At 41.2% G+C, this 14,017-nt stretch overlaps 1 protein-coding gene across 1 annotated transcript in view; it reads left to right on the top strand.

The window, feature by feature from the left end:
• Positions 1 to 14,017, top strand: part of Dnah9 (dynein axonemal heavy chain 9) — a 341,793-nt gene that overhangs the window by 161,801 nt on the left and 165,975 nt on the right. The window contains 3 exon segments of the mRNA XM_028869363.2: positions 4,771 to 4,936; positions 7,053 to 7,155; positions 7,656 to 7,895. Coding sequence (XP_028725196.1) covers positions 4,771 to 4,936; positions 7,053 to 7,155; positions 7,656 to 7,895 — 509 coding nt within the window.

Genomic DNA, 14,017 nt, shown 5'->3' with positions numbered 1-14,017 from the left:
TTTTTTTAAATAATAATAAAATTTGCAAAGAGCCACAAACTAACCTAGATAGAAGAGGGGGAGTAAAGAACTTGGTGAAGGTCGATGGACTCAGAGTTTCTGTTGAGAGGAGCTGGCTGAACTCCATGCTCATGGTAATCCTGCATTCTCTCATCGTCCAACTGCGATTTGAATTATTAGTTCAACAAATACTTGAGAGCTTAATTACACTAATTAGAGAGGAGCTCAGATGTCTGAAAGTGTAAGATGAGTCTCTGTAACCTGCTCATTAAAACTTAAGGTTATTGGGTATCTTCAAAGATTTACTCAAATCCCTACCTCAAAGGAGTGCTTACACTGCTGTAGGTGGATAGCTTGCCTTTGCTCAGTGTCTTCCAAAAAGGAAATGACACAAGCTAGTGCTAGGGCATCCACAATCCATCATCTTGTGAGCAAGAATTCTGCTTGGAATTGTAGGTGATTCAGAACAAAACGAAACTGAGAGCACTACCTTCAGACAATGGAGAAGTCATTCCATAAATTAGGAAACATAGCACAGCCATTAAAATCATGTTTCAAAAGGATCTTTATTACGAGATAGAGAAATTTGCCACAGATCCAGGCATGATGACTCACATCTGCAATCCCAGCCCTCCAGAGGCTGAGGCAGGAGGCTCATTAGTTTAAGGCAAGCCTGTGCTTTATAGTCAGATTCTGTTGCCAAAAAAAAAAAAATCAAAATAAGAGTTACATAATATATTAAATAAAAACTAAAATATATATAAGCAATATGTTTACAACAATTATGGTTTGTAGAGATTTTAAAAATCTATAGAAAAGGGTGTCTTGAATAACGTACAGGACACAAGAATATTGAAAGAACTGCTAACTGCTTGGTGATAAAAATTTTGGCCGATTGTCACTTTCATCACTGCGAATTTTTGTGCATTCTAATCTTTCCAGAATGAATATGTATGATTTTTATAGTCATGCAAAACAAGCTATTTCTTCAAAGAATACATCAAAAGGCCTTACAGATACAACCAAAAAGTCTTAACATATGAAAAACTTAAATAATCTGAAAGGAAAATAGTTCAAACACAAGTACACAAATCATGTGATTGCAAGGGAAGTCATGATTAATTAATTATTGATGCTATCGCCAAAAAAATATATGGAGCAGGCAATGAGCTGAGAGTTTCTAAAGGCAGAAAGCAGATTGGAGGCCCTGTACAGATGTGGTTGGCAGCTGTCATTCCCTGAGAGTCTGCAGTCAGGGAGACTTGGGGTAAAGCCCTGGCTTTGACTCTTCATAGTCATTTGATCCTGGAGAAAACCCCTTGATTTATCTAAAGCTCAGTCTTTTCCCTTAAAAGACTTTTGAAAGGTAAAGACAGTTTATCAGGGGGCTCTTAGGGGAGCTTGTAATGCAGTGCGGGTCAACTGCTCACCACAGCAGGTCCCTGGCATACCATATAGATGCATAAATGTACTGCTCTTGAATCTTGATGCTGGAGGGCCAAAATGGTCAGGAACAGCCTAGAGATGCTGAGGATGAAGACACAAGGGATTACTCACGCAGTGTGATATTTAATGTTTATTGTCAAATTGACAAAATACAGAATCACCAAAGACACAAACCTCTAGACAGATCTGTAAGAGGTTTTCTAGATGGAATTAACTGAGGTGGGACAACTCACCCTAAATGTAAAAGGAACTATTCCGAGGACTTGGGTCTTGGCCTGAATGAAAAGGATAAGGTAAACTCATCTCTTTTTGATTCCTGAAGATGGATGTAGTGGACCAACTGCTTCCTGCCTCAATTGCCATGATGGACTATACCCTCAAACCTAAGTTGCTTTCATCAGGTATTTTGTTATAGTACCCAGAAAAGTCACTTCTATGTCCAGTGTGTGTGTGGGGGGGGGGATCACTGGGATCAGCACCTGAAGATCTAGATTCTGGTTTCAACAAGGAGCTCAACCTTCCTTGCTTAACTCTTGTGTCTTTAATTCCAGTATGGAGAAAAGACTTTCTTTCGCTGTCTCTCAGGGCTTCCTGTAATATTTTCACTCATTCCTCAACTGAATAAACAATCCCTAAGCATTCTTCTGTGTGCTAAAGGATGTGCTAGAGAAACAAAATAGTCCCTGTCCTCAGGAGTTTAGATTCTCATATGGAATGAGTGGGTGAGATGAAAAAACAAGATAAATAATAAATAACAAAACACATTAAATAGTGATGAGTGTTATAAAGAAAAAAATTAAACAGAGGTTGGGCAAAGATATGGGGGTGGGGGCTCAAATTTAGGTAGAGCACTAGGAAGACCTTACTGGGTGGTGGGCATATTTGAGTACATAAATGAAGAAACAAGTCATGCTGGCATTTAGAAGAAGAGGATACCAGGCATAGGAAAGAGCCAGAGCAAATTCTCTGGGGCAACAAATCAAATGATGTTTGTATCAGAAGCAGGTGGCTGGAGCAGAGTGAAGAGGTTGTCCAGACTGAAGTGAGATGCCATGGAGAGCTTAAGCAGGCAGGGTGCTGACATCATCTGGCTCACTCTTCACCAGGGCTCCCATGTCTGTTGTTTTGAGAGCATAATGAAAAAGAGCGGAGTCAAGGTGACCAACTAGGGTGGTGCTGCCATTGCCATGTGAGAGCCAGAGCACAAGATGGCAGCCACAGCAATGCTGAAATGGTCTTCACCTGGAAGATGACAGTCCCAAGATACTGGGGATTGGCATTAATAAAAATATCAGATATCAATAAATGGACGGCACTGCTCCATGAAGCCACAAACTGAACTGTGCCATTCTTCACAGGTCTCAAGAAGTTCAATTAAAAAATTCACAAATGGGGCCGGGCGTTGGTGGTGCACGCCTTTAATCCCAGCACTTGGGAGGCAGAGGCAGGCGGATCTCTGTGAGTTCGAGGCAGCCTGGCTACAAGTGAGCTCCAGGAAAGGCGCAAAGCTACACAGAGAAACCCTGTCTCGAAAAAAAAAAAAATTCACAAATGGGGTGGGCTTGACTCAGACGTATGTGTGACAAGGTCAGAACTCAACCAGAAATGCTCAGCACAGGCTACTCTCCTCATCACTCCTGTTTGTCTTCTCAGTATCCATATCAACACAATCCCTCAAACTTAAGCCATGCCCACTCCTCCAGCCACACCAGGACACTGAACCACCATTCAGTGTCATTTCTTCTTAGACATGAACAGAAGGAGAGAGAGGTCCACAGGATCATGCCTTGCCTCTCTCTTCCTTTCTTTCCCTGGAGAACTTTGCATATTCCATTTGAGACAATCCAGCACTCTCCAAGGCCACTTCTTGGTAACTGGGGTGCTTTTCTCCTCTACCATCCTATAGCTGCCTAAAGAGCTTAATCAACCCAAATTATAGGGTCTGCTTAAGTCAAGGGTTTGATTTGAATGCTATTGCCTTGGGAGGTGGAGAAACAAGTATTCCTAAGGAGAAGCTTCCTATTAGCAGGACTGGTCTCAAAGCGTGTCCTTGGCAGCCCATTAATTATATTTCATTTTTGACAGATCTCATATATAGTTGTTATATCTTTAAGGGGGGAGAAGGTGTTGGGTGATTAATTGGTTGATAGTGTATGTTAATTGCATGCTAATTAAATTTAAATTTAATTCATATTTGAAACACTTAATTTAACTTGGGCCCAGGAAATTAGAATATTCAAGCGTCTTGAGGGAACTTGTCTTTCTATCTGTCACCTTCCTTGTCTGTTGACACTTTCTCCTTGTTTACAAACTTGTTTTTCAGGAGAAGAAATCAGATGGTTCTGAGGGCTCCCAGCTGTAATAAGAAAGTGTTGGTTCTTGAAATCCATAAATATTTAATTGCTTTACCAGAAAAAAAAGTAAATCCTAACTCTCCACCCTATTACTTAAGTTTCTTCTGAACAAGCCCCATCAAGCTGGAATCGGTGTGACTGCTTCCTTCCCTCTGGCTTGATAATGGAAAAGACGAGTCCAGGAGAGAGTGTCTGTACTGAGTTCTCACACTGTTCTTCGCTGATAGGGAGCCAGAGGACTAAAGGCAGGCCAGGGTGCTGATGGATGCCTCACAGACATTCTCTGAGGCTGTCTTTCTACTCCTGGACCCCGGGAGGTGAAGACTCTGCAAACAATGTTGGCAAAATATCCCAGTGACTCCTCCTACAGCTTTCAGGGTCAGGAGGGCCTCCAGCTGAGCCCCAGAGCCACAGCTGTTAGTCCCCTTTGTGTTTTGGGTGCAGTGGAGAGGTAGGTCTACCAGGGTCCAGTTGTGGGTAGAGTCCTTAGGGATAAAGACCTGGTCCGGTGACGGTGAATGCATCTTCAGTTTCTAACCTGTGAACAACAAAAACTGGGAACCACAAGAATGGCAAGTGCATGGGCTTTGGGGCTTAACTGTTCTATTTTGCAGACTGGCTCTCCCTTAGCCATGCAGTTTAGTGCTTTCTGTGCCTTGGCACCTATCGCTCTCAAGTGGAATAGGATTCATTTTACCATCCTATGTTGTAAGAATTAGATGAGGTAGTAAATACAACCTAACAAGACATACTATAAGATGCTTCGTGCCTGGTGGGTAGTGCCACAATTGTTGCCTGGTCACTCCAAGTTCCTCTTCTGGTCCAGTAGAATGACTAATCTAACAGAATGATCATTGCTCTTTGTACCTTCATGTGAGTGCACCTCAGCTTGTCCTGGACACTTGCACTGCCTCAGTGTTGACTTTTGAGGTTCGAATTTCCTTCCCTAACTAACTGGGTCTCTCCTCAGCTGTCCTGGAGAAACCTCTAGAAAAGAAGGCGGGCAGGAATTATGGCCCTCCAGGCAACAGGAAGCTCATATATTTCATCGACGATATGAACATGCCCGAGGTGGATGCCTATGGGACAGTACAGCCCCACACTATGATCAGGCAGCATTTAGACTACAGCCACTGGTAAGTGTCCCCGCAGAAGGGTTTCAGGTCACTCAGCTCACTAGGGGCTGCAGTGGCAAACTTCATTTGGCTCTAATGCCACAAGAGGAGCCCAGGGTAAACCCCACTCCTTGGGGACTTCTATGCTTTTTGGAGTGCTCCCTCAGGCAGAGCTTCTGGGTCAACTGAGCTCTCACCCAAGAAGGAAGCTACAGTTTTCTACAGGACTCATTGCCATGACCTCTGGAGACTAGGAAGGGTGAGTGTATTGGAGGAGTAGACAGAGGATGGAGAGGGAATTTTGGATTTTATTGGCTATGTGCTATACAGGCATATAGAAACACACCCAACTACAGTGTCAACACCCAACTATATGCAGCATTGATTTTTTTCAAATATAAGACTATGGTATACAATTTAAAAAAGAAAACATTATTTCAAAATTGCATTCTCTCCGAACTCCCCACTTGCCTCCACTGTGTCCTCCTACAGAGGTCTGATGATAGCAGACACACTCCCAGCTGACCTGCTTGGGCTCGACATCTTCCAAAGCAATGCAGAGTCTCATAGTTTCTCTCACAACATCCTCATTTTTAATGACAGCCAGTCTACACTGGCCAGGAAAAGGTCAGTGATCTGAAACATGTCTGTCTCCCTTGCCTCCTTCCGTCAAGATGATGTGGAGGGTTCAGAGAGAAATGAGAGAAGGGTCGCAGTGAAGATGCCAACTTGAGTTGCATCTCAGTCCTTCCTAAAATCTCTGTCAAATACCATTAGCATCTTGTCCCAAGTCTCCACATTAGGATTTGAGCTCCTAAACACTATAGGAAACATAAAGTAAAGCTAAGATGCTTAACTTAGCTTCGTGGTCGCACATCTTAAGTGGGAAATAGAAACAATGAAAATTCTGCTCTAGTGTTCTCTTTTTTATAATATATAATTTTTTCTTTTAATAAAACATGCTTCTGAGTGCCAAGTCCACCCTTGCTTCTGTACTTGCTCACTCACTGCCTTCCACACTCTGTGTCTCGGCCCCCCTGCCCTCTTGCCTCAAGTGTAACCCTGGTGTATTGGTTCCACAGCCTCTTGCTCCTGAAGTCTACACTAGCTAGTCCCCATGCCTTTGGTGGCTCCCTCCTGTCATGGAAATTTCTGTTTTGTTTGCTACAAGTCATTCCCCAGTGGCTATTCTCTCTTTCTTCTCTGTATAACTAAATTTTCCTCTCTGTTCTTGCTTCCTGCTTGGCTTCCAACTCTTCAATGTAATTCTCTTTGATTTCTGCCCTTCCACCCCATAATTTCCTGCAAACCTCCTAGCTAGTGTTACTGTGGGATCTGTGGGATCCTGTTGAGGAGAGGTCTTTCTTCTCTCTACAGTGCTAATGGAGGAATGCTGGTTTCCATTGCTTTCTGGGCAGCCACATCCCCCTTATTTTCTTCTTGCCCATCAGTCCTCTTCTGTGCTCTCCTCTTGGGCTTTTTCCGTAGACATTGGATTTCTTGTAATTTTTTTTTTTTTTAGGCTATTGTTTTTTCTTAGTCTGTCAGTAGATCTAGGCCTCTACTTTTTTATTTAAACACCTATGGTGGTTTGAGTGAGAATAGCCCCCCATAGACTCATATGTTTGGTCCCCAGTTAGTGAGACTGTTTGGGGAAAGGATTAGGAGGTGTGGCTTTGTTGGAGGAGGTGTGTCATGGGGGGAGCAGACTTTGTAGTTCCAAAAGACACATGTGATTCCCCATGCTCTTCCTGCCTCAATTTGTGAATCAAGATGTGAACTCTTAGCTGTTCCTTCTCTCTGTTATCATGGATTCTTACCCTCTGAAACCATAAGCTAAGTTAAACACTGTCTTTTATAAGTTTCCTTAGTCATAGTGTCTTATCACAGCAATAGAAAAGTATATAAGACATAACCAAGCATATGAATCATAGAAATTGTCCTACTTCACCTTGAAGAAGTGCTACTCAGCCCTCACACATAACTTTCACTATAAATTTGTTTGTTTGTTTTGTTTAGAGAGAGAATGCCACTATGTGGCCCAGCCTGCCCTCATACTCACATCTTCCTGCCTCCTGAATGCCTGGGTTATAAATATATACCAACAATGGTGGCTCACTGAAGGTATCTATTTTAGGTATGATCGGAACAAGCTGTCCCTAAAGGAGATCATGAACGTACAGTACATCTCCTGTATGAACCCCACTGCAGGCAGCTTTACAATCAACCCAAGGCTTCAGGTATGAAAGGAGTCAAGCATGGGTAATATTTCTGAGTCCTAATGCTATCTATCAGGGTGATGGCCTTTGACTATTAGTGGTATCTGGCCTTTCCTCTGCCCAGGCTACCAAAGTGACAAACCAACTCATGTTTCTAGGATAAGAACTCCTAGACTCGGTGTCATAGGATTGAGAACTAGAGGAGTTCCCAGAGTTTAATGAGAGTCAACTTCCTCATTCTCAATATAACTCTTCAAGTAGATGGACTTACCTTTTCAAGGGTGTATAGACACAGACTCACAGTGTTGACTCAGATTTGGACTCAGATTCTTTTCCCACTAGCCCATGTAGTATCTTTGACCAAAGCTTCGATGCTGTTATTCTTCTAGTCATTTCGGGTTCAACCTACATTTGGTGACAGAATCTTTGATTACTGTCCCCAGTCTGGAATGGTGGTCTTCACAGGGTGATAAATGATATCCAACTTACTCCTGTCCCATGTCCCTTGTCTTCTTCTGCAGCGTCACTTCAGTGTGTTTGGCCTCTCCTTCCCGGGGGCTGATGCCCTCTCCTCCATTTATAGCACCATCCTGACCCACCACCTGAAGCTTGGAAACTTCCCCAGCACCCTGCAGAAATCCATCCCTCCTCTGATCAACCTGGCTATCACCTTCCACCAGAAAATCGCCACCACATTCCTGCCCACAGCAATCAAATTTCACTACATTTTCAATCTCAGAGATTTTGCCAATATTTTCCAGGTAAGTTTGTAAGCAACTGTGAAAGCTTAGAGATGATCCATAGGTTCCTATTCTTAAAAAAGATAGATGGTGAATGGCAAATCCCTCTCAACAAAGACACAAACTGTGTGGAATTGTGATCATAAATAGGCAAAGAATGTCATGGGCTCCATGAGGAAGACTTCAACAAAACCAAGTTTTATTTTAAAACTAAACTATTTCTCAGTAAAAATAGAATGTGTCTCAGTTGGTTCCTTTGTTCTAAGGTTCAGCATCAGGGAGACAATGCTATATTAATATTCTAGTGTACTGGGAAGAAAAAGGGAGAAGATGGACAAGAAAGGAGAAAGAGATGAGAGAATGAAAAAGAAACAATAAGCGAAGGGAGAAAAGAAAAAGAAGAAAAAGGAAAAAGGAAGACAAGGAGAAAGAAGAATAATTATTTTAAAAGCCCTTCATTGCCTGTACTCATTATTTTCATGATGAAAAGAAATATTCCCAAACTATGCAAGTTAGAGGCCATGTTATAATACTTTTAAAGTATCATTTGCTATCTTCTGCTATAGCCTCAGCCCTACAAATTCCAGGTTCATTTCCAGATCAAATCTGTTTCAGATACAGTCTAGTCTGATCTTCAACTTGAGATCCTCCTGTTACAGCCAGTTGGAGATCAGACTAGATTATATAGTTAGATCCTATCTCAAAAATAGCAAAAGCAAAAAACCCACTACCCTGTAAAGATTATGGTGCTGAGGATTGCAGAGCATGTCAAAGTCTGTGCTTACTCATAATTAGCTCTCATACTTTAAACATTAATTGAAAGAAAGATTGCTTATATCATAGACCCATGCTTAAACTCACTGAAATGTGATGGAGTCTGGATATTACTATCTATGTTTCCTAAATGAATTGCAATAGATAAAATATTTGATCAAATTCACATTGCTCCTCAATGGCAGTGCTAAAGGAGAACTGGTCAACCACCCTTGACCAGAAGCAATCTTGCTTCAGTTCCTGCCTGGACATTTGCCTTGTCGTCTAGACATCTTAACACTTACTCCTCAGCTCAATACTTTACAATAGATGTTGTTTTGGTTGATTTTATCCAGTTGACACAAACCTAGACATATATGGGAAGAGGGAATCTTTAATTGAGAAAATTCCTCCAAAAATTAGCCTGTGTTCAAGTCTGTGAGGCATTTTCTTGATTAATAATTGATGTGTGTAGCCAGTGCCATCCCTGATCAGATGCTCCTTGGTTGCAATAAGAAAGCAAGCTCAAGAATCCATGGGGATCAATCCTGCAGCAGCACTCCTCCATGGCCTCCTTATTAGTTCCTGCCTCCTGGCTCCTGCCTTGAGTCACTGTCCTGACTCCCTCAGGGAAGCTATATGGTGAAATAAACCCTTTCCTTCCCAAGTTGCTTTTGATCATGGAGTTTTACCACAATAGAAACCCTAACTAAACCAGATGGTATCACCTCCATTTGGTAGAGATTTGGAGAAGTCACTGGCTAGCAGATGAGGACATGAATGCTCAGGGAGACAGAAAGCACAAAGTGGTATTAGCCTAGGTCAGCTGGGTGGGAGCAGTCGTGGTGGGTAGTGGAGAGGTAAGAGATGAGACCACAATATAATTTGAGACCTGAAGAGGCCCTTGTGAAAGGTTTGCTGTGGGGTGTCTTTCTGTATGCTGTGAATATATGCTGTTCCCATTGGTTAGTACATAAAGCTGTTTTGGCCTATGGTAAGAAAGCTTACAGCCAGGCAGGAAAATCTGAGAGAGATAATGAGAGAAGAAAGGAGAAAGGGGGGAGACACCAAACTGCCATCCAAGGAGCAACATGTAATGGGACACAGGTAAAGCCATGGAACATGTGGAGCTACATAGATAAATAGAAATGGGTTAATTTGAGATGAAAGAGCTAGCTAGCAAGGAGCCTGCCATAGGCCATAGAGTTGGTAATTAATATAAGCCTCTGAATGATTATTTTATAAGCAGCTACAGGACTGCAAGGCCAGGTGGGACCGGAGAAACTTTGCAGCTACAAAGGTTTGGCTTTAGTTTATAATATTTGCTGAGCACAGCACTAAGCCTTTACACCTATTAATTCATATAATCCTCTCAACAGCCATAGAAGATAAAACACTGACTAGAGTCAGCCTTCTTTAACCTTGAGTTCCACAAAGTTAAAGTCAACCAACTGTGGATTGAAAATACTTTGAGGACTTGGGATCTATACAGAACAGATTATTTTCTTTCTGATCACTATTCCACTAATAGTAGAATGTATAAACTATTTACCCTATCAGCTTCATTAGATGTTGTACATAATTTAGAGGTGGTTGAAAGTATACAGAAGACTCTGCATAGGCTATATGCTTATATTGCTGTATTTTACAGAAATACCTGAGTGTCCATGGATTATGATGCTCAAGGGAGTCTTGAAACCAGTGCCCCATGGGTCAACAGGAATGTCTCTATTTCAATTAAAAAATGACACAGTGGTGAGGTTCCTTGAACATGATCACAGAACTGGTAATCAGCAGCATGTGAGGCCCCAGCCAGAATGCTCAAGCCTCCTGTGTAGGTAATTTAGAGCCACACAATGCCTTTAAGAAAGGGAGTATTTTATTCCAACCTCATTTTGTGTAATGGATGCAGTGTTAAGGAAGAACCATAAAGGTGAGAAAAGCCAGAATGGATGCCAAGTCTCTTGTTTTCCTGGCCTGTCTTTGCCTAATTCAAGCAACCTGAGTGGCAACTCCTTGGACTCTGTCTCTCAGGCTGGCCTCTTGGCAGCCTGACAGCTGTCAGCAAGTCACCATAGCAATGGCGAGTACACCACTCCATTGGAGTGCTGCCTCCCTTCAACTCCAGCTGCACAGCTCTGCCCATGCCCCACCCACACCCCAGAAGCCAGCTTCAAGTTCAGAACTTGACCACTGCCTCCTGTTTTCTTCCTTCCTCAACAGCTTGTCTGAAGTCCTAATGCAAGAAATTAGGGAGCTAATTGAACAGTCGGTAGGAGACATATCCTTCATACAGAACCCAGCTCATTTCAAACTTTGTATGTACTTCCCTCCAAATTGCAGTAGAATTTAGTGGGCCACGGTAGCAGAAATCATGAGCCAATTTCACACTCTTAGATCTGCACATAACAAATTAAGGCAGTGCGCAGTTTGCACTTGACAGGCTCACAGTTGCTGAGTATTTAATTGCTAGTTAGTGTGACTATGACTGTAACAGGACAAAGGTCAAGAGATAATGGCCCTCATGGTCAAGTGCACAAGCCCAGAAGTCAAAATTCCTAGGTGATATTTTATCCCACCCTCCACACTTTATTTACAGATAATACCTAGGAGAGGTAATGAGGAAAAAGAGGCCAAGGTATACACACCTGGGGAGGGCCACAAGAACTTACTCTCATTTATTTCTTTCTTTTGAAAAAAAGATTTTTTTTGTATACCGTATTAAAGTATAGCACACAGACAGAAAGCACACTGGTCCTAAGTATATGGCTTGGTTAATTATCACAAGTGACCACACCTTGTAATCACACCTTGCTCAAGAACTAAAATGCACCAGCACCCCCACAACTCTCCTTTTCACTCACTCTTTCCTTCTCCTTTTACCTCTCAATGTTATCCAGACTTCTAACGCCACACCTTACCTTGACCTAGTTCTTAACTTTGTAACAATAAAATTGAAGTCAATATTATTAATCCAGCCAATATTTCTGTTGTTTATTTCTGTAGTCATGTTGTTGGATTTCAAGGAAACCTTAAAGGCAGGGCACAATGGTACAGGCTTTTCCAGTACAATGTTTTCCATAGGTTTCTGAGAGTGCTCTTTGCTATAGTAAGATGATTTTTCATAGTTTATTAAGAACTTTATACACAACCAAGTAGAAAAACTAAACAAATTTGTTTTCTGCTTGAAATAATTAAAACCTTTTTTCTTCCCTAATCTGATACTGTACTAGATTATGTTAATTACTTTTTTTGGGGTGGGGAGTTGAGACAGGCTTTCTCTGTGTAGCTTTGGAGCCTGTCCTGGATCTCGATCTGTAGACCAGGCTGGCCTTAAACTCACAGAGATCCACCTGCCTCTGCCTCACGATTAAAGATGTGGGTCACCACACCCAGCATTAATTACTTTTGAATCATAAGTTAACTTTGCATTCCTGGAGTATCTTAGCTACTACCTATATCCTTTCACTGTTTTCTGCTAACCTAAATAATTTCTGCATTTGTGTTGCTAAATCTGCTTTCTTGCCAACCTAAAGTTATAAAATCTAAATAAAATAGTTCAGAATTTATTTTCCTTTTTTTCCACTTCTGGAAGATTTCATAAAACATTGCATTGTGCTTTCCTCGCGTGTTGACAGCCACCTAGAGTTTTCTTTGCCAAAAGTTGAAATTATGAATTTAACTTGTTTGATACATGTAACACTGCTGCATTTTGTATCATATATTTAACACAGTATCATATAACAACTTAATAGACCAAAAATTTCCTGTTGTCCTTATAGGGTCTTTGAAGACTGTCTGCAGGCCAAATTGTGGCTCTCCCAAGAAACTGTCTTTTTCCCTAAAGACTTCAGCTGGCTGGTGGAGGCCCACCTATACAGTGGGCTTAATGTTTGTAGCATCTGGAAAGGCTTTGGGGCCACAGACACAGCTGTGTCTGATGTTATGGCCTCTATCTGTCATTCTGGGTATCAATTATGTGTGACATTCCTTCTCTTCTGTCACTTCTGCAAAGGAGTTACCAATTGCTAGTCCTTTTCGGTTTTGGTTTCCTAAATGGAAAGAAATATCAACATTTGACTTTATTGACTGTTGTGTTTTGATTTTTTTAAATATGTATTACTAATATTTTAGTAAAAGTCTGCTGGAGTCCAGTTCCAAACTGTTCCCACCTTTTGAAGGGTTCTTGGGTGGAGGAGAGAGGAATGAGTAAATACTAGGTAGAAAGAAAGAGACGATAAGAAATACAGAGACACAGAATAGCTTTGGGAAGGCCCTGGGTCAATACCCAGCCACCCAGAGCTTTATTCAAAAGGGCTTTTTACAATATGCCAAGGGAAGAGGCAAAAGATCTCCCCATTGCAAGATCAAAGCACACCATACAGCCAAGTGTAGACCCTTCCAAACACCTGGTAAACATGCCCGTGGTAAAACCATCTCATTATGCAGCCCTACTGGGTAAAGCATGCTCAGATTCTCTGACCCTAAGTAATTTGGGTTCCCACAATATTTGTCCTTTTACTTGTTACCTTCCTAATTAACTTGAGTGTGGGATTTCTTTAGTTTACCTTCTCACTTCCTGACATGGCTTCTTACCTGAGTAATGTCTTCTTGACTCTTTGTGTGGTGTTCATGGCCTTCAGTGCAGTACTCATCTTCAAACACTTAGAAGAGTTTTTGGCTTTTTTTTTTTTTCAGTGATAACTATTTAATCCCATATGATTTTATTCCTTGGAAATTCCTTGAGATTTGCCATGTTTCCCACAATTCAATCCACATGCACTTTAGGAAATGTATTCTCAGATGTTGGGTATAGTTTTATCAATACATCAATTAGTACAAGTTTTTAAATCATGTAATTTTTAATACATTCTTATTGGTACTGATTTTTAAATCTATATGTTATGTAAAACTTTGAGAAAAAATGTGAAAATCTCCTAAGTGGTGTAGACATATCCATTTCTCTTTTTTTTGGGGGGAGGGGTGTCCCATTCATTTTTTATACTTTGAAGTTACATTGACAGATGCATAGGAATTTAAACAACTCTATTTTCTTCATGTATATATGGGTATACTCATAATTAGCCCATCTTCCTGAACCATTGTTTATATATTAAATGTACTTCTTTACCTCCCCAAATAGCCCTTGCTTTAGAGTTAACTTTGTCTGATGATAGCATGGCTAACACATATTCCTTTAGTCAGTTACTTTACTTGTCCATTGGTGTCTACAGGACACTGGACCCAGAACCCTTCATAGACATGAAAGTCTGAAGGTGTTCAGGTCATTTATATGAAATATCAGAATAGTTTTGTTGTATTTTTATCTTTTTTCCAATTCTGGAAGTTGAGTCAAAGCCTCAATCATAATACATAAATGTTTTAACTCC

Source organism: Peromyscus leucopus, chromosome 8b (genome assembly GCF_004664715.2).
Source record: "Peromyscus leucopus breed LL Stock chromosome 8b, UCI_PerLeu_2.1, whole genome shotgun sequence".
NCBI lineage: Eukaryota > Metazoa > Chordata > Mammalia > Rodentia > Cricetidae > Peromyscus > Peromyscus leucopus.
Note: the sequence above shows the minus strand (reverse complement) of the source record. Positions and strands in the feature narration are given on the sequence as shown.